The 27,413-nt window shown below is 49.3% G+C and overlaps 1 protein-coding gene across 26 annotated transcripts in view; it reads right to left on the bottom strand.

The window, feature by feature from the left end:
- RPH3AL (rabphilin 3A like (without C2 domains)) overlaps positions 1–27,413 on the bottom strand; it is a 105,953-nt gene that overhangs the window by 35,639 nt on the left and 42,901 nt on the right. For 23 of the 26 annotated variants that reach the window (XR_010593841.1, XM_065573233.1, XM_024105911.3 and 20 more), the window contains 2 exons: positions 22,764–22,850; positions 6,289–6,460 (listed from right to left, as the gene is read on the bottom strand). Coding sequence is in view for 25 of the 26 variants with exons in the window: in XM_065573233.1 (XP_065429305.1) it covers positions 6,289–6,460; positions 22,764–22,850 (259 nt within the window). In the remaining variant the exon portion in view is untranslated. The remainder of the gene's footprint in view (positions 1–6,288; positions 6,461–22,763; positions 22,851–27,413) is intronic. The other 3 variants (XM_065573224.1, XM_008168957.4, XM_065573225.1) reach the window with 1 other exon arrangement.

The raw sequence follows: 27,413 nt of genomic DNA, 5'->3' as shown, positions 1-27,413 counted from the left end.
GTAAAGAGCAAGGGCTGGGGCCAAGCAAGGCAGCGGAGAGGTGTCACAAGGCACGGATGCTCAACGTCTGGAAATCAATTTACAAAGGAACAGCAGCCCAGCCCAACAGATAAGGCAACGAAGAGGGACTCTGGTTCCACTCCCAGCTCTGCTGTGCGACCTTGGGCAAGTTACCTGGGCGAGTTCTCTGTGGTTCTATTCCCCCTTCCACCCTGTGTCTGTCTTGTCTAGACTGTGAGCCTATCAGAATGGGGCCCAGATCTCAGCTGTGCGGGGTCTCTAGGTGCCAACATAATAAACCCGACAGCTTCTGTTGCTGTCTAATGATCTGAAAGACTGACTCCTACCCACACTCTCCTAGGCACCGGGAAATCTGAATTTGGGGTGAAGAAAGAGAAATCAGGAGGGATTTTGAGGTTGGAGAACCCAGATAGACATTTATGCCCCTTCCCTTCGATAGCCCTGTGAATAAGCTCGTATTAATGATAATACCTGACACTTGGATAACACCTGTCACCAGAAGATCTTAGAGTGCTTTCTTTACAGACATTAAGTAACTAAGACAACACATTGTTAAAAAGGGATAAATATAGGGATTAGTTCTCCTGCAACCTTGTCTGGAGCGGAACACAGTGGCTCTTTTAACAGCTCATAGCAACACTACACAACAGGTCAGGAGATGAAGAAGAATACTGTAGTCTAATTAAAACTGCAGGAGGCTTTTAGGTAGAATCATAGAATATCAGGGTTGGAAGGGACCTCAGGAGGTCATCTAGTCCAACCCCCTGCTCAAAGCAGGGCCAATCCCCAGACAGATTTTTGCCCCAGATCCCTATAATGGCCCCCTCAAGGACTGAACTCACAACCCTGGGTTTAGAAGGCCAATACTCAAGCCACTGAGCTATCCCTGGTAGACAGATCAGAAGCCAGTTGAAATTTGGCAAAGACAGCAGAGTCAACACCATTACTCTTAAGAAAAAGCAGCAGACAACAGGTGATCCGGACCTTGGCTTTCTGTCTCCTGGGCGCTGCCAGAGGCCCAGGGCCCTCTGAGCCCACGGTGAAATCTGACTGAGTGGGAAGAACAGAATGTCTCCTGCTGATTCATCAGTACCAGGCCACTCCCGGATGCTTTCTCAAGCAAGTGCTGACCCAGCAGGCCCTGCTTGGCCTGGGAGGACAGGACAAGGTTTTCTAGCCTCAGAGAGATAAATCAGACAAATCCCTGACTGCTTTTGTACCCTCTTGCCTGCAACGGGAATGGTCTTACCAAGCGAATCCTTCACAGTGGGGGTGGGCACCAAGTCCCATGCATTCGAGCTGTGTTTACCAGTCGAGCTGAGTGTTGACATCACGTTTTTAAAGAGCACTTTCTGAGCTCTCTCTCCTGGAGCAATCAGCCCCAGGTACTGTGGGGGAGGAGAAGTGTCTAACAACAACAACTCCCCACCCCCCCCAAAAAAAAAAATCAGAGAAAAGAGCTGCTAAGCTCACACTCACAGGAAAAGACCAATTACAAACTGCAAGCGCCATTGGGGGCAGCCCTGACGAGTCACGCATTCAGGGGTGCAGGGCCATGCAAGGTGCCCTGTGCCATTGTTAGACCCCAGGTTTCTTTGTGCACAGTGCAGCTATGGTGCTGCAACCGCAAAGGGCAGGAGGGATGTTTTCTTTGGAAAGAGGCAAAGGTGGCAGGCACTGGAGACGGAGGCAGGGAGGCTGATCTTGGGGCTAAGTCAATCTAAGGCACTTCCATGGCCCTCCCACTCATGAATGGATTTCTCCTCACAGCCCCTCTGCGAGGCAGGGCAGGGCTCTTATCACCATTTCACAAAGGCATGGAGAGGCTAAGTGACTTTCCCAAGGTCACACAGCATGTCTGTGCCAGAGCAGGGAACTGACCCTGGGTCCCAGGCTAGTGCCCTAATCACCGAATCAGGCCTCTGGAGATCGATGTTCTACTCCCAACTCCCCCATAGGGCCTTAGGAAGCCAATTGAGCTCTGTGCCACAGACCCTGGGTACTACAGAGATGGAGGCCATATCAGTACCTGGGCGGGGAGGGGACAAGAAGAGGTGGGATGAAAGGAGGGTCCACGTAGAGGGTTTGACGGGGGGATGGCAAAAGAGTGGTGTGGTGGCTGAGGGGGAAAAGGGATGTCCTGGGGGAGTTAAGTCCTGTCGATAATAAATGATTTTTAGCTCTTTAATTGAGCATAACATGCATTAACTGAATGCCACAACCTGGGGATAGAATTCCTGCACAAAGATGCTGCAGGACCCTAAGCTGTATTGTCCTGCGCCCCACAGCTGCTCTCTGTGCCGCCCGCAGAATGACTGACACCTCAGCACATCCCCTGGCAACAGGACTTGTGCCCATTGTTAGAAGAGACAAGAGCTGGACAACACGGCTGTGTGAAATTGTGATACCAGCGATGCCACTGCTTAGGGACCAGACCAGACCCCTTGGGGTCAGGGGGAATCCTTTAATTCTTCTGCAGGATTCAAAGGTGCCTGAAGAAAGTGTCTGCTATTAATTTGGCACCTCTCCTCTAACTGCCCAGGTCCCTCCTGTCCTACTGCAAACACCCAAATGCTCCAACATAGCTAGCAGAGCTGTCCTCGAGGACAGGAAACGTGACTGCCATTCTCATGGGGACAATACATATTTGTGACTTAAATAATAGCAGAGTTCCCACGGCAACTGCTTGTTTATTACAGAAAGACTAAAGGCAATAGCAAATCCTGGTGACAGCAAGGGAGAATGGGTGCGTACAAAACTCTTGATTTTCTTTCACTAAGCACACTCGCAGGTGTCAGGCGGTGCAGTGACCAAGCATGTTTCGATGGCTTTGTGCCTCCCTCACCCCACCACCCCCTTCAGCTGAACGCCCCAAACAGGGGCCCATTTCTGGTTGGCTTTCTCCTCCTCACTCCAGGTCTTCATAGACGGGCACAGAACACAATATACACAGTTACCAGAACCCTACACAGATCCCTTACAGAGTTGGGGGGGGGGAGGAGGAATGGCATTTTAGTTAAGCTCCACCCATGATCCCAAACTCCACCCACTGGAGTAAGCTCCACTAACTGTCCCAAAACAGCTGCATACATCTGTTATGGGCAGCAAAGGCGTTAACGTGGCTTCAGGGTCATTGAAATGAGCTTAGGAGTAGCTTGCCCCTTTCTGAGCTGCTGTTTCAGAGGGCAGGACAAAGGGTCACATGCAGGGAAAGTTTCTTCACAGCCAGGAGGACTAGAATTATTTTTGTGTTAAAAGGAACATTTCAAGTCCTGGGGCCAGCAGAGAGGGGTGTTGGACGGACGTGTTCACAATTCAGCTGGGCTGTCACAGCTGGGAAACGTGGGTCACATGTAGCAATAATATTGCACATTTACACAGTGCCCTTTATCCCACGGTTCATACACCCAGCACTGCCGAAATGCAGCCAGCTCTGGGCCGAGGCTTAGCAGCTGATTGGCACTGAATGCAGAAGTTGGCCAAGGATATGTGGACAAACCCCATATCTTCTGAAACATGCCTATAACGCCCACATAGAGCAGCTGGACATGGGGTTTTAAACCCTTCCCTGAAAAGCTACACGCACAGCTAACAGGTCCACAGTGTTGGAATTCACACCAGTGGTTCCACCAAGCCTACGGATTTCATTTGTGATGCTTAAACCGTTGAGCCATCCCCTCGCCCCTCAGCAGTCACAGTGCAAGAACAAGTGACTGCTTCGGGATGGATCCCATTGACAGGCGGGAGCTTGCTCTATCTAGGTCCTTCTGTGGCCCCACTACTGTAGTATGTGAGCAGCTTGGTCTCTCCTGGATCTCCCTCAATGCCCCTGCGAGGCAGGGTAAAGCTACTATCCCTGTTTTACAGATGGAGAGCTGAGACGCAGAGAGACCGAGTGACTTGCTCCACATCACCCAGGGAGTCTGTGGAAGAGCTGGGAACTGAGCCCAGGTTTCCAGAGACCCCCTGGATCATCCTTCCCCTCGGATCAGCGCAGGGGACTCAAAAATCAGCCGACCGACCTAATCCCCGTGTGACGTTATTCAGCAGCCGCAGCAACTGCCTGGTGTGCTCTGCTGTAAGGGCCTGTACCTGAGTGCACAGCTAGACTCATCGATAGAGACCTTCCTTTGAGGTATGTAAAATACGATGTGACAAATGTTCACCTCAGTCTGACAGCCGGGGTGAGGAGCCCCTTCTGCGGGGATAGAACAGAGAGATTTCAGCTTCCAAACTTGCTGCCACACACACCTGAGCTGCTAAACTCCCCAGCTACAGGCAGCAGGTTAATTATGCTCCTGCTGCCAAGCGGGTTTTTCCTTTAATTCACCTTGATGCCAAGGCTTGATCCCACGTCTCCTGTGCTTTGCTTCAACTCTTTAAAAGCCTGGAGACCTGAGGTCACTGCGAAGCCTCACAAGAGGCATTTGTCTGCCTTAAGCCAACCATCTTCCCCTTACTGTCGCCCAAGGGAACAAAAAGCCCATTAGGAGCAGCCTCAGAAGTTAACCTCTCTGGTTTTGCTAGAGAGGGGCAGGTACGTTAATGTCATTATTCCTTTCTGAGCACATCTGCTCAATAGAGGTGGGATTTTATATGGCGGCCGTACTGGTCTTGTATGCCCTAGGCTTTGGAAGGTGTTGGCTAACACAGGTTAACAGCCAGGTAGTGATAAGACATGTGCCATTAACATGTTAAACTGGTCGAGTTTGCCAGACAACAGAAGGCAGTCTCTTATCAGTGAATGATCCCACTCATCTGCCTCCGACAGCGAGCTCTCCTGCCTGTTATAAATGCAACGCGCACACCACACGTACAGAGCAGCCACGCCCCGTCTGGCCTCCCTCACAGTCCTGTAATCAATCGTTATTAGCAATGATTGCGGGGGGCGGGCTGAGATGAGCAGTGCTTTGCCTTGCACACACTAATAACCCCTGTGGGAGATGGGGCAGTATCGTTATCCCCTAGCTACAGGGGGGAAACTGAGGCACGGAGCTTGGGGAAAGGATTTGAGTCACACACTGAGCGAGTGGCAGAAACCAAGAGCTCCCAGTTCCGTGTGCTAATCACTAGGAAACACGCACTGCTGCAGACCATACCGTGCAAGTTAAAGGAACGGAGTCCCCATCACCCTCCTTTCCTTCACAGGTCACGCTGACCCCAGTCCACAACAATCCAGAGCAGGACTGGCCTGCAACAAAAACCTCTCCTTTACTACAGGCACAGGTCAGCCAAATCCCACCACAGCCCAGCTGGCCCAGTCTCTGGATTTAGCCCTAAAACCCTGGAAAATGCAGGAATCCAGCTCAGCCGCTGTGCACAATGACTCCAAGATCTCTTTCTTGAGTGGTAACAGCTAATTTAGACCCCATCATTTCATATGTATAGTTGGGATTATGTTTTCCAATGTGCATTACTTTGCATTTACCAACATTGAATTTCATCTGCCATTTTGATGCCCAGTCACTCCGTTTTGAGAGATCCTTTTGTAGCTCTTTGCAGTGTGCTTGGGACATAACTATCTTTAGTAGTTTTGTATCATCTGAAAATTTTGCCACCTCACTGTTTATCCCTTTTCCCAGATTATTTATGAATATGTTGATAGGACTGATCCCAGAATAGACCTCTGGGGGACACCACTATTTACCTCTCTCCATTCTGAAAACTGACCATCTATACCTATCCTTTTTGTTTCCTATCTTTTAACCAGTTACCAATCCATGAGAGCATCTTCCCTCTTATCCCACGGCAGCTTACTTTGCGTAAGAGCCTTTGGTGAGGGACCTTGTCAAAGGCTTTCTGAAAATCTAAGTACACTATATCCACTGGATCCCCTTGGTCCACGTGCTTGTTGACCCCCTCAAAGAATTCTTGTAGATTGGTGAGGCATGATTTCCCTTTACTAAAACCATGTTGACTCTTCCTCAACAAATTATGTTCATCTATATGTCTGACAATATTGTTCTTTATTATAGTTTCAACCAGTTTCCCCAGTACTGAAGTCAGGCTTACCGGCCCATAATTGCCAGGATCACCTCTGGAGCCCTTTTTAAAAATTGGCGTCACCTTAGCTATCCTCCAGTCATCTGGCACAGAAGCTGATTTAAATGATAGGTTACAGACGACAGTTAGTAATTCTGCAGTTTCACTTTTGAGTTCCTTCAGAACTCTTGGGTGATACCAATGGGACGCCTCAGCCCCACTGCACCTGACTCACTCCCAGTCCTCCCGAGTCAGGAAAACGCAGGGAAGAAATTAATGACCGACCTCTCCCTCTGGCCCAGGTGTAGGAGCGGTTTGTCCCGACGCCCTTCACTTCTTGCACATCTGGCTCAGCTTGTCGAGGCCGCAGACGCAGTTCGTTGGCTTTGGTGGTTTTCAAAGGCATGATGTACTTAGGCAGTCCTTTGTAGAACCATGCGCCGGACCTCTTCCAAACCTGTTCAGAGACAGAGACGTGTTTACCCATAGGCCAGTGCATGTTTCTGGCAGGAGCATGTGGGCTCAGAGACTGCCCCATTGACTGTGCTAGGCCAGCATGCTTTGGCTGGCTAGCCCCCACCCAACTGAGACCTGCAGTGACAGAGTAACACCAGTTCCCTGGAGCAAATTATTGTGTGAACATCAGGACATCCCTGTGGGGATAACACTCATCACTGCTAGAGCGACATTTCTCTCCCCAGGCCCTCCTCTGAAGCTCCATCTCTCTCCTCCTAAGATAGACACAAAAGGAAGGAGAGTTCAAAGAGCTCCTCTGGAGCAGACCCAGCATGCTTTGCAAAGATCGCCAGCCAGACCCACTGCAAGAACCCGGTGACCCCCGGGGTGCTCTCTGCAATGGACAACCTCCCCCACATGGCAGCAACAGATTATCAGCGATTTCAATAAGCCAGATAAATTCAAATTAGAAATAGGGCACAACTTTATAACAGCAAGGTCAGGTTAGCTGATTAGCTAGTGCAACCAGCTAGCAGGGGAAGCAGTGGATTCTCTGTCTCTTGAGGTCTTCAAATCATGGTGGGATGCCTTCCTGGGACATGTGCTTTATTCAAATGTCTCCAGAATTAACAGGATTAAATCCTATGCCCAAAATTTATACCCCCTGAGCTCTCTTCCCACCAAGACAGGAGTAGGACAAACTGCTACCTGTCAGGTGGGGCCAACTTTCTTTCCAACAAACCTCCCGTCCCTTCGCCCCATCTCTACTTGCTCTTCCTTGCAGCTAAGTATAACACATGGAAGCCCCTACCAGTCCCTAGTCTGGGATATCCCCTAGCTGTACACATGCTCTCACTACATAGTCTACTGGTTCCTTGTGGCCTTAAAAAAAATCTATGACAAGACACAAACCTCCTGCAGCAAACAGATCTGAAAGAGCACGCTCAGCTCAAACGAGCAAGTTCCATTAGCTTCCAACACAGCTACTCATGCGTAGGGTGACTCGACAGCAAGTGTGAAAAATTGGGATGGGGCAGGGGGTAATAGGAGCCTATATAAGAAAAAGATCCAAAAATCAGGACTGTCCCTATAAAATCAGGACATCTGGTCACCCTACTCATGCGCTTAAAGTTGTAAATGGGCCAAAGACTGTTGCTGCATCAGGACCGCTTTGCTTTTGAGAGTCCTAAGGGGCAATGCTAAACTAACCCCAAAATAAAATAGATGTGACCTACCCCCCTTTGCCGTGGGGATTAGGAAATAGAGGGAGTAGAATCCCCTTGCCCCATAGCTCCTGGGTAACCTCCTCTACTGCTCCCATGGGGAGGAGTACCTGCACCTCCTGGATAAGGAGTTGCTTGTGAAAAGGGTCCCTGAAGAGGGACGAGGAAGGTGGTGTTGAATGGAGGGGAGGAGCAGAATTGGAGAGAATATCCCACTTCTACTGTGCGAAGAACCCAGCGGTCCGATGTTATTTGGGAATCAAGCACGGTAGAAGTGGAATAGACGATTCATAAAACAAGGGGAAAGGCTCTGGTGTCGTGGTGGGTGCGCCGACCTCGGCCCTGCCCAGACGGGGGATTGGGAGAACTACAACTAAACAAACTATGCTATGAAAAGAACACTAAGGGAAGCACTTGCTAGGCAAGCGATCACCATTCCAACGGCCATCACAGGCGGTAAGAAGGAACTGAGGAGGGGTCGGGTTGGCAGGGGCATATATACAGTGCCATGAAGGCACCACTTCAGGGGGCTCCACAGCCGACCCGACCCAACGGGAGCTGCTAAGGGAAAACTTTCCAACGACTGTGCACACAGCCCGCGCACACCTAACTGGAATCGATATGAGCAATCACTCGAAGAAGAACTTGAAAATACAAGCACAAAGAGAAGAAAGCTCAGCCAATTCAAATGTGCAGCAGGCATGGAAAGGGCAGTAACTTGTAATATCTCTAATTTAGTTTTTAATGCCATCACTGTGATGAAGCAACCATGTTAAACATATTTAACATAAAGCATGGGGATGCGGCGGAGGTGAGCAGCAGTGAAGAAGAATAAATACCGGAAAATGCAATTTCATTTGAGCCTCCCAGCACACGGAATAATGAACTAACGAGACACGTCCAAGAATAAGTGAATATATTACAACAGATCAAATCCTTAAATATTGCATGCAGAATGTGAATCTTCCAGTTCTGCTTGGAGCTGGCGCAGCTGACGGAGGAAATAGCCGTACTTGGTGGTTCTTACTGAACTTTTCACCCGGCGTTCTCAAAGCACTTTGGAAATGTGGGTCTCAATACAAACAGAGGTGCAATGGTGAGCACACTTAACTGCACCACGGATTCTGCAACTTGCATTTTTACAGCAGGGCATAATCAAACAATGCTTGAAATGCTCAATGATAACAGTGTTTAGCATTGCTAGAGGATTTTTTGCATGCAGGGAAGAATCAGCATCGTCCCTGTTTCACAGATGAGGAAACTGAGGCATGGAGAAGTTAAGTGATTTACCCACGGTCTGATGGTTGGTTAGAGGCAGAGTGGGGAACAAATCCCAAGTTTATCAATTCACAGTCCAGTGCCCTCTGCGCTGGTCCATGCTGCCTGTCAGGCTCAGCACTGGGGTTCTGCTGTACCAGGTCAGCCCCGGCGTAGTGCTGGTTCTTTTTAGTAAGCCAGTTGCTCTGGCCTCTAACATGCTTGAACATGAACCACGAGATCAAACAGTCGCCAGTGACTGGCCCAGAAACCCCCTTCCGCAGCGTGACAGACCCTGGGTTGAGTCGTGAGCTGAGCCACTGTGCATCTCCACGAGAAGAGGTGGATTCTGAGAGGGCAGGGGCTGAAGAACTGCGGTTCCCAATTCCTTCCCCAGTATAGCAACAGAAACAATGACAATTAAGCAGTTATGCTCCAGACAGCCAAATCTCTGACCCCTCCCCCCCAACTTGCTAGCTAATAAAGAACACGTTTGTCATTTCACATTGCTCCTACAACATTGTCTCTGCTGATAAATATAAGAGGGAGTGGAGACTTTTCGAGGGAGCCAGTATCGAGGACACGCTCTCCTGCTAACATAGTGCTGTGCACACCGGGGGTTAGGCTGATAGAACTATGTTACTCAAGGGTGTGGATTTTTCACACCCCTAAGGGGCACAGTTATACTGATGCAAGGCTGTGGTGTAGACCTGGCCTCACAAATGGGCCCAAACTCAGAGTGGATAAAGTTTCACCCAGCAGAAGCTGAGTCTGTGGAAAGTCTCCCCACCTGGCTGCAAAAGGGCAGCACTGCTGCTGAGGTCCAGCTAGGGTGACCAGAGAGCAAGTGTGAAAAATCGGGACATCTGGTCACCCTAGGTCCAGCCTACGAAGCATGTGCCCCTCACCTGTATTAGGGGTTGTGACCTAACATAAAGCAACAGCCCACAGCCTCTTTCCATGGTGCGTCTACACTACAACTGCAGGCATACCCACAGCTAGCTTTAATCTAGCTAGCGAGACCACCAGGCGCAGCAAAGCCGTGGCAGAAGGGGATTCAGGGGAAGCCAGGGACCCTGGGTAATTAGCCCACACTCCAGTCTGTGCTGAAGAGGTCACTGCTATTGTTATTCAAGCTAGATAGATCAAAGCTAGCTTGGTTATGATCCCACCTCTGATTGCAGTGTGGGCATATCCTAAACTTTCATGATTTTATCGCGAGTTTCATCTGATGTTTAAATTAAAGCCCCAACTCCTGGAGTCAGCTGATTATGCAACAATCCCCCTCCCCCCCCCTTTTTAAAAGAAGTTTCTAGTTCTCATAGCTGTAAAAAACAAGTATGAAAATGGACCCTGAGCTCACTCTAGGGTACCTCCTACAGGCTCAGAGATCAAATATACAGAACCCCAATTTTCTTTTAAATAAAAAACCCTGATGGTTTCTAAGCCAATCTCATGATTTTTGAACAGTTGGGGTTGATGATACAGAGTGCTTCCATGTATCTGTTGTGGGGGACAGAAGCACTCTGCTTTTCTCTTTATTCATTCAGCTCTGAATATGCCATGTCTCTATAAAATACCCAGCACCAAGAGGAGCCAATACCTTCAGGCAAGGTACAATCCCAAGTGCACACACACTGAAGTACACACTGAAAGGATCATAGTAAGTAAAGGTGGAGCTACGCATAGGTTTTTGTCCTGTTATAACTAGACTGACTTAGCAACTGAAACAGTTGAATAGATACCACCCGCCTAGCATGGATTACACCAGTATAAAGGCACTTACACACATACACAAAACCTAGTTATAGCAGTACAAAAACCTGTGTTTAGACCAGTCCCAACACAGAATGAAGGCAAGAGAGTTTACCCACTATTAATTCAATACACTCAGCTGTGTTACTTACAGGCACAATGTCTGAAATAGTCTGTGCTTTATATTCTTTTCGAGCCAGGACACATGACGTTTAGCTCTAGTGGCCATGAATCAAACTCCTGGACACAGCAAACAGGCCAGCAGTGCAATCGATGAAGAGGAAAGAGCAGGATTCTTGATTAATTTTAAATAAAATACATCTACAGTGATGCTTCAAAAATAAAAGCTATCATATAATCCTTCAGTTTGGGTCTTTTAGCTCTGAGCTTTATGCTTTTCTAGGAAAGCAGTGTTTACTCTCGCTGGTTACACAAACATTCGGGGTAAACTCCTGGCCCCACTGACGTCGATGAGAGTTTCAGTGGGATTTCACCATAGGACTGCTTATCAGGAGAGATGGATAGCAAAACTGTCCAATATATAATAGCACCTAGCTCTGACATTGCATTTTTTATCCACAGCTCTCAAAGCACTTTACAAAGGAGGGTAAATCTCATCACCATTGTAAAGCTAAGGAAACAGAGGCACAGAGATGGGATGAGACTTCCCAAGGTCATCCAGCCAGCAGGAACAGAATCCAGGCTGCCTGCCTCCCAGTCCAGTTCACTATCCTCTGGGCTGGTCTATCTCCCTGCCCCTGAACTCTCAGACTTTGCTTGTGGGCCACAGTATCGTAAGAGAAACGGCTTTGTGTTTCTGTGGGCAGACGCACTAAGGATGAAGCCGATGTTGAACAATAACACTGGCCCTATCTGGGTTTGGGTAGATCTGCCTCGGGGGAGATTTTGTTCATCCTAAACAAATTAAAATACTGGACAGCAGATTCAGCTGTTCATTATGGAAAACGATTTAAACAGCCATATCTGCGATGAGCCCAGAACATTCATTGTGATTTTATAGCTCTGCTGTATTCCCACTGCAGTTGCCTCAAGTCCTTGTTCATGTTAGAGGAGGAGAGTTGCAACCAGGTGCTTGGAGACAAACGTCTATTTTATCCAAGTCAATTTAGCCTCAGTTGGGAAACTCAGAAGTGACTCGAGGCAGGGAAGCAATCCCAACTCAGCCAATTCAAGGGGGCTGGGGTGCTACACCTGGACCTGCAAAGGGCTGCCAGAGAGCAAGCAAAGAGTGGGGAGAAGAGTGTGATTGGGTCAGGCTGTACCTGCAGAAGGGAAGCCATGGGTATGCTTAAGGTGTGCCCAGCCCGGGCACGTTACACAGAACTGTCCAGAGATGGAGTGTGATTACCTAGACTGCTACAACAGCAGGACCATGTGGTGGGGATCCACTCAAAGCCAGGGGCAATGACTCTCCACCCTGGAATCCCAAGGCCAGCACCACCCCCTTCCTCTGTTGGAACAGAACAACTGGCACTAGATTCCTATGGGGTGGGGAAGGGACAAGGAGGAATCCTTGGCTCCTGGTCTCAGCAGCTGCTCCAACCAGGGAGCACAGAGTTGCTGGGGCAGCCAAGCTGATGCAGCCTTCCAGAGGCCACCTGCCCACCAGTGCCAGTGCAGGGGTTTGTTAGGAGGTGAAGAGGAAGAGCCAGGCTTCCAGACAGGCCATCTCCTGTTAGAGTGCACTGCCTGGAACAGCACAATTACCCTGGGGACAGGGAGGAGGGACCAAGCTGCACTAGAAGAGGGTGTGTTTGTAACTAATGCACACATGCTTCTGCTCCAAGGAAGGCAGCAACACCTGCGTTCTAGTCCCAGCTCTTATGCAGATTCCTTTGCTGGCCTTGAGCATCTCTGGGCCTCCTGGCCTCAATTTCCTTATGCATAAAACAGAGATGGCAGTGGTTTCTTAATTAGCATCTGTGGTGCTCTCTGAAGATGCAAAGCCTTATGTAAATGCTAGCTCTTGTATTACACTGCACTGGGATAACATTTATTATTGATGCCCACGTGTGGGATGTGCCTACACACTCATTTCAATCCAACCCTACGGCCCGGCACCAGGATGATAAGCTACACAAGCGAGCGCTCTTTAGTTTCATTGTTTGCCTTCATCTGCTTTTCCGTAACGCAGAGATTTCCAATTCCATTATTTACACCCAGCTGTCTTTCCTCCTACCTTAGGCATTGGAGGACAAAGCAAATTGAAGGGCAGCGAAACCGCCATCCTGCCATCGCTTACTGAATAGCAAAATCAATCGCGCCTCTGACCCGAGCGTTTGCTACAATGCAGTGGCTGCTGGGCTTCAATTATTCTGCATTGCACCCTCCATCAGGCCTCCTTTCTGTCGTGGGTCTGTGAGGGAGGATGTTATTTTAATTCTATACATTCACTCTCAGCCCCCAAAATAGTATCGTTGCTATTGGGGAACAAACAGGTGCGTGGCACTTGAATTGGATCCAGAGTCACCCAAAATAAACGCTCCTCTGGCAGCGGGGTATTTTGCCAAACACCACCCCAGGAAAGGCATAACCGTCGGCTAAGGCCATTTATAATGAGCCTGGGAGGAGGTGAAATATGTTCTTCCAGAACAGCAATCTTCCGCCTATGTGTGGTTTATTGTGATAAACCAAGAGATGCAGCCAGCCTTGAAAACATCATTTAGCAAAGGGAGGTAAAAAAAACAGAGGGGGTTGATGAAGGCATAATGGAGCTTTTGTTAGGTTCCTGATGGCGTTTCATTCTCTTTGGGACTGAATGGTTGGGGTTTTTTTTTTTTTAATTATTTCCCCCTTTGCACCCACTTAAGTTGTTTTCGTTATCGCTACAAATGTGGCTGTGTCAATTCAGATGTAAATGTGCACGAACGCTTCCAAGAGGATTTTAATTATGATGATAGCATCACTAATTATTGATATATAAATATATATAGATATAAAGTAAGTGGTAATTCAGGAAGGCGCTTGGTAGAACCTGGCAGGATCAGTCAAAGCCAGCCAAAGTACAGCGCTAATGGGTCATGCAGGGACTCCGAATAATAACAGGAAGGAAGGCCCTTCGCCCACCAGGATGGGCATGGAAAGGCACTGTGGCAAGTTGGGGCAGCCTATCCCCCACACATCAAGATGCGTATTTCATGCCAGATGATAGACAGCCCCTGCCCCGGGTGGGAAATCATGAGACCCACAGAACTGTGGGTACAAGGAATCACAAGGCAAAGATTTTCATTCTTACACCAAACTGTCTTCCAGCAATGGAGACGGCCTCCAGACAGCAGGCAACTCGAGTTGTCACAGCTCAGGCTTCTGGGAACCACACTTACTGCCACAAATGCCCCGATTAGAGCCCTCAAGACCTGGGCCTTATTCCACTGATAGCTGTCGCAACAAGTTCCTCTGCCAGTGTGCCGGCTGTGCATCTGCACGACCCCGGCATCACTGAGAGCGGCTTACTGCTTTATCAACATCTGCCAGGTTAGCAATTGGCCTTGTTACAATCCCCTTGCTAACACCAGCCTGGATGGAAGCGGGAGAGCTGCCCTATCATACCAGGCGAGGGAGACATGGTCATTTGGGGAGAGGAATTTGTTAGAGTGGATCAGTCCATGGGCCTGTCCCGTCCAGTCTCCTGTCTGGGGACTCCTCAGAAGCAGGTTAGATGCAACTCTGGCTAATGCTCCTTGCCAGTTCTGCGATGCTGCACATGGTGCAGGGGTGGAGGGTAAGACTTGCTTCCGGATCCCCAGTGATGAGCTCGGCCTCTGGAGCATGAGATTGGATTGCCTTTATCTGAGCCCACCTTGCTACAGATGGCACTGTGGGCTGTACACATCATCCAGGTCCCACTTTAAATCCATCTGTAGCCTTGGATGCATCTGTTAGGAAAACGTGCCCAGTGCCTTTATCACGAGTGCTAAGCTACAGTAAACAACACCGGGGGGGGGGGGGGGGGGGAGTGGCACAGCTGGGGCTGCTTGTCTGTCACCCAGAGAACAGTTCTAGCCTAATGCAGATCAGATCAACTGAATTTCACGGCAAGGGACACAAACCCTCTCTTCATTCTGCAGGGTGGGAACGGGGATTTCACAGCTGATCGTCTATCAGGAACTGTATCCAGGCTCCATCTAGTTTACCTGCCCATGTTATTGCTCAGCAGTACTGCAGCACTTTCCCTCATGGGTGGGTGAGTGCATGCGTGTTATTTCTGCACCCCACCCTTAGTAAAATGATCGGGGCTGAACATGGTGTTTTGCTTCTGGATGGCTGGGGCACCAGTGCCCAGCCGCAGGCAGAATCCATTAATCACTGCAGCTCTCCAGAAATAAGACAGTGTCAGAGGAACTTATTCCTTATTGCTATTCAAAGCAGCCTGCTCAGCAGAGGCTTCAAGGAAACAGAGCAACGAGGACTCTGAACGACTGTGTCTGAAATTTCCAATGGGGCCTAGGGGCGTTGGGCACTTAACTCCCATTAAAAGTCAATGTAAATACCAGCCTTTGTTATTTGGGCCTTGTTTTGGGTCCAGGCCCATTGGGGAGTTAACTGCAGTCGTGGCAGCACAGATACCATCTCCCCTGCACTGTGAATGGCTCCAGTGTGCTAAGGAAGGGAGGGAGACAGTGAGACAGAACAGGTACCATTGCAGAACTACACGGCCTCCTCAGCGCAGCAGGGGGATGCTCTCTAGGCCGAATCAGCAGAGTTAGAGACAGAATGAACCTGTTTTGCTTCTCCATTCCAGCAGCCAGCCAGAGTAGGCTCGTTCTGATAGAACAGGGACGTTTTCTAGGCAGTCAGGGGAGCCTCAAACTTCTTGTATAGGTGCTTTGACTTGAGGTAAACTGTCCTCCGAGTGTGATTCCAGTAATGCCCAGGACCAAGTGACTTACTGTGAGGTGACCCAGCAAGTCAGCAGCAGGGCGGGGAACAGAACCGGGGGCACCGCCTCCCAGTCTGCTGCTGTAGCCCAGATGTCTTGACCCACAAAGTGTCCCCCTCCTCCCCAGCCTCCATGCCCACCCACTTCTGCGAGGGCATTCCCAGTGGCTCACCCGATCACCTGGCTGCTAATTCAAGGGCAGGTATCCAGTACTAGCACTTGGTGAGGCAAACCATCGTGGGTGCACATGAGCCCAGTACTTCTTCTCATGGGTCTGAGGCGGACTCAAAGTGCAGAGCTGCAGTGTCATAATCGCGCTCCTGCCCTGAGCAAGCAGTGCTGCACCACTGCCGAAATACCGTGCCCACCACTGGGCCACGAGAGCCATTCTCCTCTGTGTTACTATGGCATGTCTGGGACCAGGTGATGGTTTACGGGAAACTATTTGCCTGTGCTACGCCACAGGTGTAGTGAGGACATGCACCCAAGAAGGCACCGCTGGCTTTCTGGATGGATAATTTGGACACTTCCATGTATTACCTTGGAAGCAATCAGCAGCAGAGAGCAAAGCTTCCATTTCCATTAACTTCTCAGTGTCTTCTGCTCAGTTACAGCAAAAAGCCTTCTATGGAACCCACCTCTGTGCACTGGCAAGCATCCATCTGGAAGACAGTTTTGGACCCACTGCTAATTCCATGGCTCTGGCCTTCAACCACCATGGGTGCATGAAAGGTCATGTTAATGCTCTTATTCCAGAGCCACTGTTCATAGGCGAATCAAAAGTGGGGCTGAATGTGCAGCCCCCCGGGTCTCCTGAATCCTAAGGGAGGATTTACAGACCTGCCTTGGTGAACCATGACACAGGCAATGGGTGTGAAAGTGCCGATGTTGTATGTATAAGAAGCAATGCACTGCTGTGCCACAGGCGTTAAATTAACTCCCCCCCCCCCCCCCGTGCCTCCAAAACAAACTCTCAGCTGACAAACCACCACATGCTGCTAATAAACAAAACTAAGCTTCAGGTCCTTATTGGGCCAGTGACTTTTGTTTAAAAGCAACCAGTTTCCAAACACATGTCAAGAAATCTGTAGGATTCTCAATGGGCTGAGCAGGGAGGGAGGTGTGGTGCCAAGGGAAAATGGTGCTATGTTGAGCACTAGCCATTAGGAAAAGGAAGCAGCTTTAGAATGACCTGGAAGCAGAAACCTCCCATTGTCACCTGAGCCCTCCAATCCCTCACCATTCGTTAGGCAGATGGCTAAGAACGCCCATGTTATCACTTGCCCAGCAGCAGGCTTCCATCCCAGCCTTGCTACTGATCCCTTTGGAAGGAATATTCCCCTGGATCGGATTGGTACGGACACGGCGTGTGTGTGTGTGTATTCCCTTTCCTCTGCAGAACAGGGCGCGGGTCATCTGCCGGGATCGACCGGGCACAGCCCACCTAATCGATTTCCTGCCATTGCAGGGGCATCGGTGCCATCTCAGTCTCTCCCGTTCTCTGCCGGGGGCACACACAACAGTTTAGTCTCCTGAGGACATAAGTCTGTAAAATGAGGTGACAGAACTTGCCCACTTTGCCAGGTGGTGGGGGGTTGAGAGTGGACACTGATCTATGCTCCAAGACGTTCCACAAGGGATTTAAAACAAGGGCATTTTCCGCCACCACAGGCTGATAGACGCCGTCCTCCCAAGCACAGCGGCAGAGAGGCACATGCCATCGCACCTCCCAATCCCGCCTACGTAAATAACCGACTGCTCAGAGACCAGAACTCGGGGTAAATGGTGTGCATCTCTCGAGCTGCAAAATGCCTTGGGAACAGAACGCTGCTAAGCAAGCAATGACCGAAAGTCCCCTCCTCTGCGCAGATACACACAGCAATCATCGTGCATTTCCAAAAGGGAACAACAATGGTAAAAGAATTTATTTTCTCTGCAACCCACCACTCCAGCCAAATGCATTAACGGGCTTTTAATGGCTAGGCAGTGGAGGGAGAAAAGCAGGAAGGGGAATATTTGGAATGCCTGGAGTTAAGGTTTTGTCCTGCTGTCACTTAGAGCACAGGACCTGGCAAGAGGGGGCGGAGCGCTTTATACAAGATCAAGGTGATTCACGCAGCTCCTGGGTCAGATTGACATAAAAAGGCTATGCAGTTGCTCCAGAGCTCAGCCCCAAGTCAGGAAAGCATTTCCACTTTGGGGAAGTAGTTAAACGTGCTCAACTCTCCCGGGGATTTCCGGGAATGCTGTAAGTTAAGCTAATGATTCAACACGGCCCTGGTTTGAACCACAGGTTTTGCTTGTGCCAGCATTTTCCCACCACCGTACTAGCATCAAAGTAGCTCCACCAGTGGAAGAGCTAGTGTTGAGAGGGCATCTCTGTTTTTACCACCAGGACATCTTACTGAATGGGGGAGGCAACCTAGTGAGAGACGATGTGGAAAAAGCTGAAGTACTCAATGCTTTTTGTGCCTCAGTCTTCACAGACATGGTCAGCTCCCAGACTGCTGCACCGGGCAGCACAGTATCGGGAGGAGGTGAGCAGCCCACAGTGGTGAAGGAACAGGTTAAGGACTATTTAGAAAAGTTGGACATGCACAAGTCCATGGGTCTGGATCTAATGCTTCCGAGGATGCTGAGGGAGTTGGCTGATGTGATTGCAGAGCCATTGGCCATTATCTTTGAAAATTTGTGGCAATCGGGGAGGTCCCAGACGATTGGAAAAAGGCAAATATAGTGCCCATCTTTAAATAAGGGAAGAAGGAGAATCCAGGGAACTACAGACCGGTCAGCCTCACCTCAGTCCCTGGAAAAATCATGGAGCAGGTCCTCAAGGAATCCATTTTGAAGCACTTGGAGGAGAGGAAGGTGATCAGGAACAGTCAACATGGATTCACCAAGGGCAAGTCACGCTTGACAAACCTGATTGCTTTCTATGATGAGATAACTGGCGCTGTGGATATGGGGAAAGCGGTGCACGTGATATATCTTGATATTAGCAAAGCTTTTGATACTGTCTCCCACAGTATTCTTGCCAGCAAGTTAAAAAAGTATGGACTGGATGAATGGACTATAAGGTGGATAGAAAGCTGGCTAGATCATTGGGCTCAATGGGTAGTCATCAACGGCTCGATGTCTAGCAGAGTGCCCCAAGGGTCGGTCCTGGGGCCAGTTTTGTTCAACATCTTCATTAATGGTCTGGATGATGGGATGGATTACACCCTCAGCAAGTTTGCAGATGACACTAAGATGGGGGGAGAGGTAGATACACTGGAGGGTAGGGATAGGGTCCAGAATGACTTAGACAAATTGGAGGATTGGCTAAAAGAAATTTGATGAGGTTCAACAAGGACAAGTGCAGAGTCCCGCACTTAGGACAGAAGAATCCCATGCACTGCTACAGCCTGGGGACCGACTGGCTAAGCGGCAGTTCTGCAGAAAAGACCTGGAGATTACAGTGGATGAGAAGCTGGATATGAGTCAGCAGTGTGCCCTTGTTGCCAAGAAGGCTAACAGTATATTGGGCTGCATTAGTAGGAACATTGCCAGCAGATCAAGGGAAGTGATTATTCCCCTCTGTTCAGCACTGGTGAGGCCACATCTGATGTACTGTGTCCAATTTTGGGCCCCCCACTACAGAAAGGATGCGGATAAATTGGAGGGAGTCCAGCGGAGGGCAACGAAAATGATTAGGGGGCTGGGGCACATGACTTATGAGGAGAGGCTGAAGGAACTGGGCTTATTTAGTCTCCAGAAGAGAAGAGTGAGGGGGGATTTGATAGCAGCCTTCAACTACCTGAAGGGGGGTTCCAAAGAGGATGGAGCTCGGCTGTTCTCAGTGGTGGCAGATGACAGAACAAGGAGTAATGGTCTCAAGTTGCAGTGGGAGAGGTCTAGGTTGGATATTAGGAAAAACTTTTTCACTAGGAGGGTGGTGAAGCACTGGAATGGGTTCCCTAGGGAGGTGGTGGAATCTCCATCCTTAGAGGTTTTTAAGGCCCGGCTTGACAAAGCCCTGGCTGGGATGATTTAGTTGGGGTTGGTCCTGCTTTGAGCAGGGGGTTGGACTAGATGACCTCCTGAGGTCTCTTCCACCCCTAATCTTCTATGATTCTATGATCTAACCTGCTCATAGCAGCACCAGACAACACAGCGCTAAAACACAGGCAGCCACAGGCACCTCGTCTATGTCAAGGTTTTGCTACACCTCCTGTTGAGCAATCAGTGCAGCTATTCTGGAGCTGTCCCTTCAGCAAAGGCACTGACTGAGTTAATGCAAACCCCGGCTTGCCGTGGTCCACACATGGGCCCAGTGATGGTGCTGCTACACCAACAGCTGACTGGGGGCATTGTTGAGTGTAGACCAGGGCTAATGCTCCCCACACAGCTAAACGGGGGCCAGTGTTCAGTAGTGGTGGTAGGGCAGGGCCCCATCAGAGCTCACCAGTACCCGAGGGTGAGGATTCACAGAGAATCCAGCAAAGGAGCAGGGAGTCAGCCAAACAAAACAAAAGGCAGCAAAACGAGCTCCATGGAGCCCTTTCAACAACACACACAGCTCGCTGTCCAGCATGTCTCTTGTTCCTTGTTACACTGCTCAGATAGACTGATTACTGCAATTCACTCCATTTGCATTCCTCCGTGGAGGCCACAGCAACACTCCTGCTGGGGGAGCACCCGTCAGGCCAGGCATCCAGAGAGACAGGATTCTGCCCCAGGGCTCGGCGTGCCAGTCTAAGAGCTGGCCCAGCTCCGAATCCTGGGGCTGACCTTGAAGGTGCTGCCTGGCAGGGCCCCGGCTATCTCAGAGATGGGCTCTGAGCCACCTTCTACGACTGGCTCCAGCATGGCACATGCTAGGCACAACCGCAGCACTGCCAACTGCAGGAGCCTGCTTGCCACAGTGCCACTCTCACTGCAGTCCCAATAAAGCAGTGAGGAAGGACTTGTTTTCTGGGCATTAGATTTTTCCCTAATTCCTTTGCTTTTCGAGGCAGGGGAGGAATATCGCAAAATGGGTTGGTAGCCCAAGGTACTTTTCATCAGTAGATCTCAAAGCACTTTACAAAGGTCAGTATCATCGTCCCCATTTTACAGATGGGGAAACTGAGGCACAGAACAGTGATGTGATTTGCCAGCAATCACCCAGCAGCAGCCCAGAGCTCCTGAGTCCCCCTCCAGTGCTCTTTGCTGCGTCACTATCTGTTCCAGCACTTTGCTGTCCAAGATTGCCCAAGCCAGTACTTTTCACTGGTGAGCAACACGAAAAGAAACCGAAGAGACAGAATTCCGGGGGGGAAGGGGGAGAGAGAGAGGAAGAGATAAGGCTATTTTACTGCTGGTCTAAGAAGAAAGGTTCCATCAGTTTTCATTAGACAGAGCAGCACTTTGGTTGGAGCTGTGGTTTCAGCTACAGAGAAAGCTCTGAAGGTTATCGTCACCTGGCATGCTGGGCACACATAACACTTATTATGGACATTTTAATGTTCTTTTCTGTCTAGTGATCACGGCTTTTATTATTTTGATATAAAGAATTTTTAAAAAGGCAATTAAACTGAGATGGGAAAAGATAATGCACGAGAAAGAGAGACCGATTTCAGTCCAGCTCCAGCCCCCAGCTCTCTGTAGAGCACAAAGCATGCCTTGCCTTGCCTTACGTTACAAACCTGCACCTAAGTCTGGGGTACAGAACATGAGAATTACCTCCCTGGAGATCACTAGAGGCTCATCACCCAGCACGGCCTTACTGTTGTGAACCCAGAATTATATACACAAGGCACCCACAGAAACTCAGCTGGAGCTAAATGTGAGCTTGCCAGTTACACCCGCACAGAAACCACTTTTCCATTTCAAATCTAGGTACACACAATTTCTCAGCAGCCAAATGACTGCGAGAAGGGTTTTCTTGGACCTAGTTAGTTCTGCAATTTGTCACACTGGGGCATCTTCACCTATCGGACACAGCTCCATGTTTCAAAGTTTCCATCTACACTTTTTGGGGTTAGTTGTTGCAGTTTAAGAAGCCCTATTCTGATCTGTGCAAACAAGGCAACCTCTGGAAGAGCTGTCGGCAGAGACTTTGCACCCCAAACGCCTCACTCAGAGCCAAACAGATTCTAGAGATGGCTGGGGCGAAGTTCCCCCAAGAACTAGATGCAGTTTGATGCTTCTGCAACTGCCATACAAGATTCAGCAACTAAGGGGATGTCTACACTGCAAAGAGCGGTGTGACTTCCGCACAAATAGACACAGCTAGACTAGCTTCAATCCAGCTAGCTCAAATAACGAAAGCAGCCAGGGTGGCAGGATTGGCTGTACACGCCCACCTGGGAGCCTGGGTATGTATTTGAGCGACTATCCTACCCTGCTGCAGCTTCACTGCTATTACTGGAACTAGCTAGATCATAGCTTAGCTTGGGTATGTCTACACGTGCTGCAGTCACACCTCTGACTGCGGTGTAGACACCCCAGAGTGCTAAGCAGGTGAAAAGAAAAGACGCATTGGCTGGGTTTCATAGTGTAGACGCTTAGATACCATAGAGACAGGCACTTGATAGACACAGGGTCAGATCTGAAGCCGATGGAAAGATTCCCATAAACTTCAATGGGCTCTGGGTGAGGCCCATAGTTGGGGGATGCCAGACATTAAATAATCATGGAAGCAGCCTAGGACTCTGCAACACGAAGCCCCAAGGTGGAAATTACTGTGCTTTTGCTCTGGAACAGGTAGGACAAATACCACTACAGCTATGTGATAGGTTTTCTCTACTGCTACTCAAGGGCCAGCACCGTGCAAAGTGGTAGTCTTGTTTACACTGGCTATGGAAAACCAGTGGAAAGGCAGGGAACAGAACCCACATCGCCCAACTCCCAATCCGGTGCCCTACCGACCAGACCATGCTAGGTGTCTCCTATGACCAATGACTCACCAGACAGGAAGCATTAAGAGATCCACCACCACCACTCCACCCATCTCCCTCAGAAGCTAGACCTCTCGCCTCAGTGTCTCTCTGCCAGGCTAACCTGACCGTGAGCTTAGCATCGCAAGTCCAGCCCCATGCTCCCTCGCCCTCTCTTGGAGGCACAGCACGAGTTTCTGGCACCAGGCATGTATTTCTTACACAGATTTACATTGGGGAAAGGCACCGCTCTCCTTTGTGGCTCTTTACCTCTCTTTGTTCACTGCAGATTTTGCACAGCCAGAGAGGGCGTTTCTGGGTCCCGAGACTTTCAATTCCACATTTGGTGCAGACTTTCTGAAAATAAGGAGAGAGAAAGAGAAGGACACAGGACAACGTCAATAGCTTCCTCAATCCGACTCCTCACAACGCCACTTCAAAGGGTCTGTGCCGGGGCAAGTTTCACCCCAGAATTTAGGTTCTGCAAAAACAATGATTTTGCTTCTCCTTTCATTTACACCAGCGTAACTAGTGATCCCAGGGGAGTCACTCCTGATCTACACTGGAACCAGTGAGAGGAGAATCTGCCCCACTGCTTCCAGTTGTGTTACTACTAATTTATAGCAGGGCCGAAGGAGAATCAGGTGTAACATTTAAACAAAACCTGAGACCCACAGAAATATTTCCCACATTGTTGGGGTTTTTTTTTTAAATGATCCCCAAATGAAGGTAATCATTTCCCTACAAACTCTAAGACCCAAACATAGCAGCACTGAAACTGACAAGAAACACAAATGAAATGATCTCATCCATTTTCACTGCAATATAAAATTTTAATAGGGAAAAACTATTAGAGTTTTAAAATTCTTTCAATTTGAGTGAGTCAAGTAAAAGAACCCCACCATCCCTATGTGATTTTTAACCTGACAGTGTCCCTTTCAGAAAGTGGCTGGGCAGTTATTGATTCTCTGCTGAGCTGGAAATGGAGCAGACCATACAAACAGGTGTATTTCCTGGAGACAACACCTGAATAGCATTTTATGGAATCTGTTCCTGTACAAGGAAATTCCATGTCTCCACTGGCATAACAAGTCATTTATAGCTTGAAACATCTAATATTCTATAACAAAGCTGATGTACATCAGTCTTGGCGTACAACTTGAATGAGGAATGGGATGGAGTCTTTGAGCCTCTTTGGACATCACAGCAAAAGCCACTCACCCAAGGGCCTAGGAGAGTGACATCTTGTTTACAGCAAAGAGGAATTAAAGCCCCCAGTTGGGATTTTACATATTCCTCTGATCTGCCCCACCAGGACCAGCTCCAGGGATGCACATTCAGTCTCCATGTCTCATTCAATTCTTGGCCTCTCTGCTGGGACTGAGCTAAAGGGGTGACCGATGCCACTTTTGGCACGCAGACACCTGTTCCACCGGGTACAAGCCTAAAGACCAACTATTTTGGTCAGTGTAGTCCGGAGGCTGTGCCTCTGAGCTTTAACCCTGGCTCTGCCACCAACTCACTGAACGGCCACATCCAAGACGCAATCACTCTGGGTCTCTGAATCCCCAGGGGATGTTTACAATACCCCACTAAAAATGAGCATCTGCAACTGCTACACTGCAGGCCATCAGACACTCACTACCAAGCTTGGATGGCTTTAAGCGAGTGACTGCCATAAGCAAATATCTCCAATGGCTGGTGATGGGACACTAGATGGGAGGGCTCTGAGCTACTACAGAGAATTCTTTCCCAGCTACCTGGCTGGTGGGTCTTGCCCACACGCTCCAGGTCTAACTGATCGCCATATTTGGGGTGGGAAAGAATTTCCCCCTGCGTCAGATTGGCAGAGAGTAAACGGTACAGTCTCTGTAACCTGAAGTCTTTACATCAAGATTTGAGGACTTCAGTAACTCAGCCAGAGGTTAGGGCTCTATTACAGGAGTGGGTGAGCGAGGTTCTGTGGCCTGCGACATGCAGGAGGTCAGACTAGAAGATTGTGATGGCCCCTTCTGGCCCTACAGTCTGTGAGGCTCTGGTTCTGAGTTGGTGTAATGGGGAACAGCTCCCTGTCCCATTTCCAACCGCATGAGCCACCCAAGCCCTCAGTGCCACGTGTATTTCAGTGCACTGTGATATGCAGCTCGCAATCTGAACAGGGCAAACCTCCTGCTCATGGAGATGTTGCACAAAGGCAGTTTTCTTCTCCCCGTGTGAAATTCACCCTCGCACAAGGAGCCCGCACAAGGTTTGGGCTCTGCTGACATCCTCCTCACGCCCTATTTCGAGAGCTTAGGTGGTGCACAGCCTTTGTAATGGGGTGGGGTGATTACATCGAGAGGGCATTACTACACAGATGTACACAACAGACAGACGGACAATCCCCTGCCCCTCTACCATTTCTTTGGCAGGGACTCTGGAGAATCACAACACTGTTCTCTCTGTGCGAGCGTGTGATCCCCGTAGATGTTCCCTGCACTCCCGGGGAGAACCAAACGGGCTCTGCATGGAGCCTAACAGCCTGGAACCTCAATCACACGTGTCTGTCACTCTCACCATTAAATCTCAGCTCAGCAAAGGACATGGAGCTCGCTCCTCCCACTTCACAATACAGTATGGGTTCCACTGCCAGATCAATGGCCTACGTGAAGAGCACAGGGGTCCAAGTGCAGGTCCTAAGAGGAGACGTGACCACACCACACCACAACCCTCCGGAAAGCTTGGCATCCATTCACCTCTGAAGGCACACATCAGAACAGGCCCCTTGCCCCCACAGGAGAGATGCACCCCTCAAAACCTTAAGGCAGAGCAGGCAGTAGTTGCTCCATTTCCAATTGCCTAACCCCTCACCCCAACCCAAGCACGGTCAGCTGTGCAAATGTAAACTCTGGCTCCCACAATATGGTGTCCATGAATGGCTCCTAATGGACCCATCACTACGTGGACATGGAAAGCAGAGCATATCCCAACTCCACAATAGATACCAGAGTAGTAAAAATATATCCAGGAGGCTGACAGAGAGCCTTGCAGTGCATCAGGTGATGAGAACATCGCTGACGGTCCTATCTTGCCCTCTGCCCGGGACTCCGATCTCACTGCCAGCTAGTTTGGGACAGGGCATCTCCGACACTTCAGGGGGATGAAAACCGCATGGCCTCGCCTCCCTCTTTGCCGAGCCCCGTTCCGTTCACAATGTGGCTCATAATACAGGCTGGAGGCAGCTCTGCCGGCATCGCTCCAGCACCATCACCCAACCAGCATGCAAATGCAGCCCCGTGTGGGCAGAGTCAGCTGAGGCCCGAGAGACCAAACTCCACTCCATGGTTCCAGAACAAGGAACCGGAGCTGCCCACAATGGAGGGAACAAACAACTGTGCCCTGTATGCTGTGCTCTGCATGACCGGCCAGCCAGCCGACATGGGGGGTGGGTATTAGCTGGAAGAAGCACTAAACAATTCCACAGAGATGCTGTTCTTTGTTTCTCCCCAATTCTCATCCCTCCCCTCTGCTGTGAAATAACCAGCAACTGGCTGTCCCCACTTGGAATGGGGCTGTCAGGACTCAATGCCTTGCTGCACAAACTGACAGGGCCAGTAGATTCAAGCAGCAGAGTGTGCAGTCATTACCTGCTGCCCGTTTCACTGCACCCCAACCTCCTCCTCTCTCTGAAGACTGATTCAAACTCAGCCTTTAATACACTGGCAAGTTTAAAACGCCACATGGAATAATGCATTCACATGCTCCCCCTAGTGGAGATTTGCAGAACTTTTATTCAATTTTAACTCCATATTTTAACACACTGGAGGTTCGGGTTTTTTGTTTTGTTTTGTTTTTCTCAGACTTGCTGGAAAACTGGAATCTTATCCCCAAAACCTCACTGTCAGGTTCTGAAGAAAGCCTCACATAAATAGAGATGTGGATTTGCAGACACTTAAAAGCCCCCCAAAACCTGTCATTCATTAGCTGAAATGCCAGACTCTTTCTTCTTCACCTATTTATTACACGTTTATATTTATGATATATTTACAATAGTCATTACTGACACATCCTCAGTAAGTGGAATATCAGACTGTGTGTAATTGCTGTTATTGCTGCATGTAGACTCTGCATTTAAATGCTACGCTGATTTCACACTTGTTGTGTTGTATTTATTTCTAAAATAATAAACAATCTTTTTAATATTGAAAAGGAAAAATTATTTTAACTTCAAATTCTAAACCAGAAGGTAGGAGCAAGAAAACCCACAGGATTCAAAGGGCTGGAAGCCTCTACATTTTGCAGAGGCAACTCACTTAAGATGTATTAATTGCTCTGTTTCGTATGCATTATGTTGCATTCATTACCAAAATTCCTGTTATTGAACTACATGTGGAGGGTGTTGGGATTCCAATGAGATGGCAGGTAAATAGTATAATGGCTAACAAGGGTCAGGCTGGAGACTCTTGCCTACATGCTCGGGGATTTACTGATCGCCATATTTGGGGTCGGGAAGGAATTTTCCTCCAGGGTAGATTGGCTGAGGCCCTGGAGGTTTTTCGCCTTCCTCCGCAGCATGGGGCAGGGATCACTAGCAGGAGGGTTCTCTGCCAATTGAAGTCACTAAAACACAGGATTTGGGGACTTCAACAGCAGAGTCCAGGGAAGGGTTTTGTGGCCTGCAGCATGCAGGGGGTCAGACCAGATGATCATAATGGTCCCTTCTGACCTTAAAGTCTGTGAGTCTATGAGATGGCAGCATTAGCAAGAAAATTATGAACTTCAGAAGTCCATAATCCCCTGACAAGTCACTGCTTATTGCACAAAACATGGAACACATGACAGATTTCTCCTTAAGGGAAGGCGGGAGGGAGCATGAAGTTATGTACAGGAGGGGAACCCCGGACACTAGATAGCAGAGTTCTTCCCTGAATTCCAGCTGAC

This window comes from Chrysemys picta, chromosome 19 (assembly GCF_011386835.1).
Source record: "Chrysemys picta bellii isolate R12L10 chromosome 19, ASM1138683v2, whole genome shotgun sequence".
Classification (NCBI taxonomy): Eukaryota; Metazoa; Chordata; order Testudines; family Emydidae; genus Chrysemys; species Chrysemys picta.
This window is presented reverse-complemented; position numbering and strand designations above follow the sequence as displayed.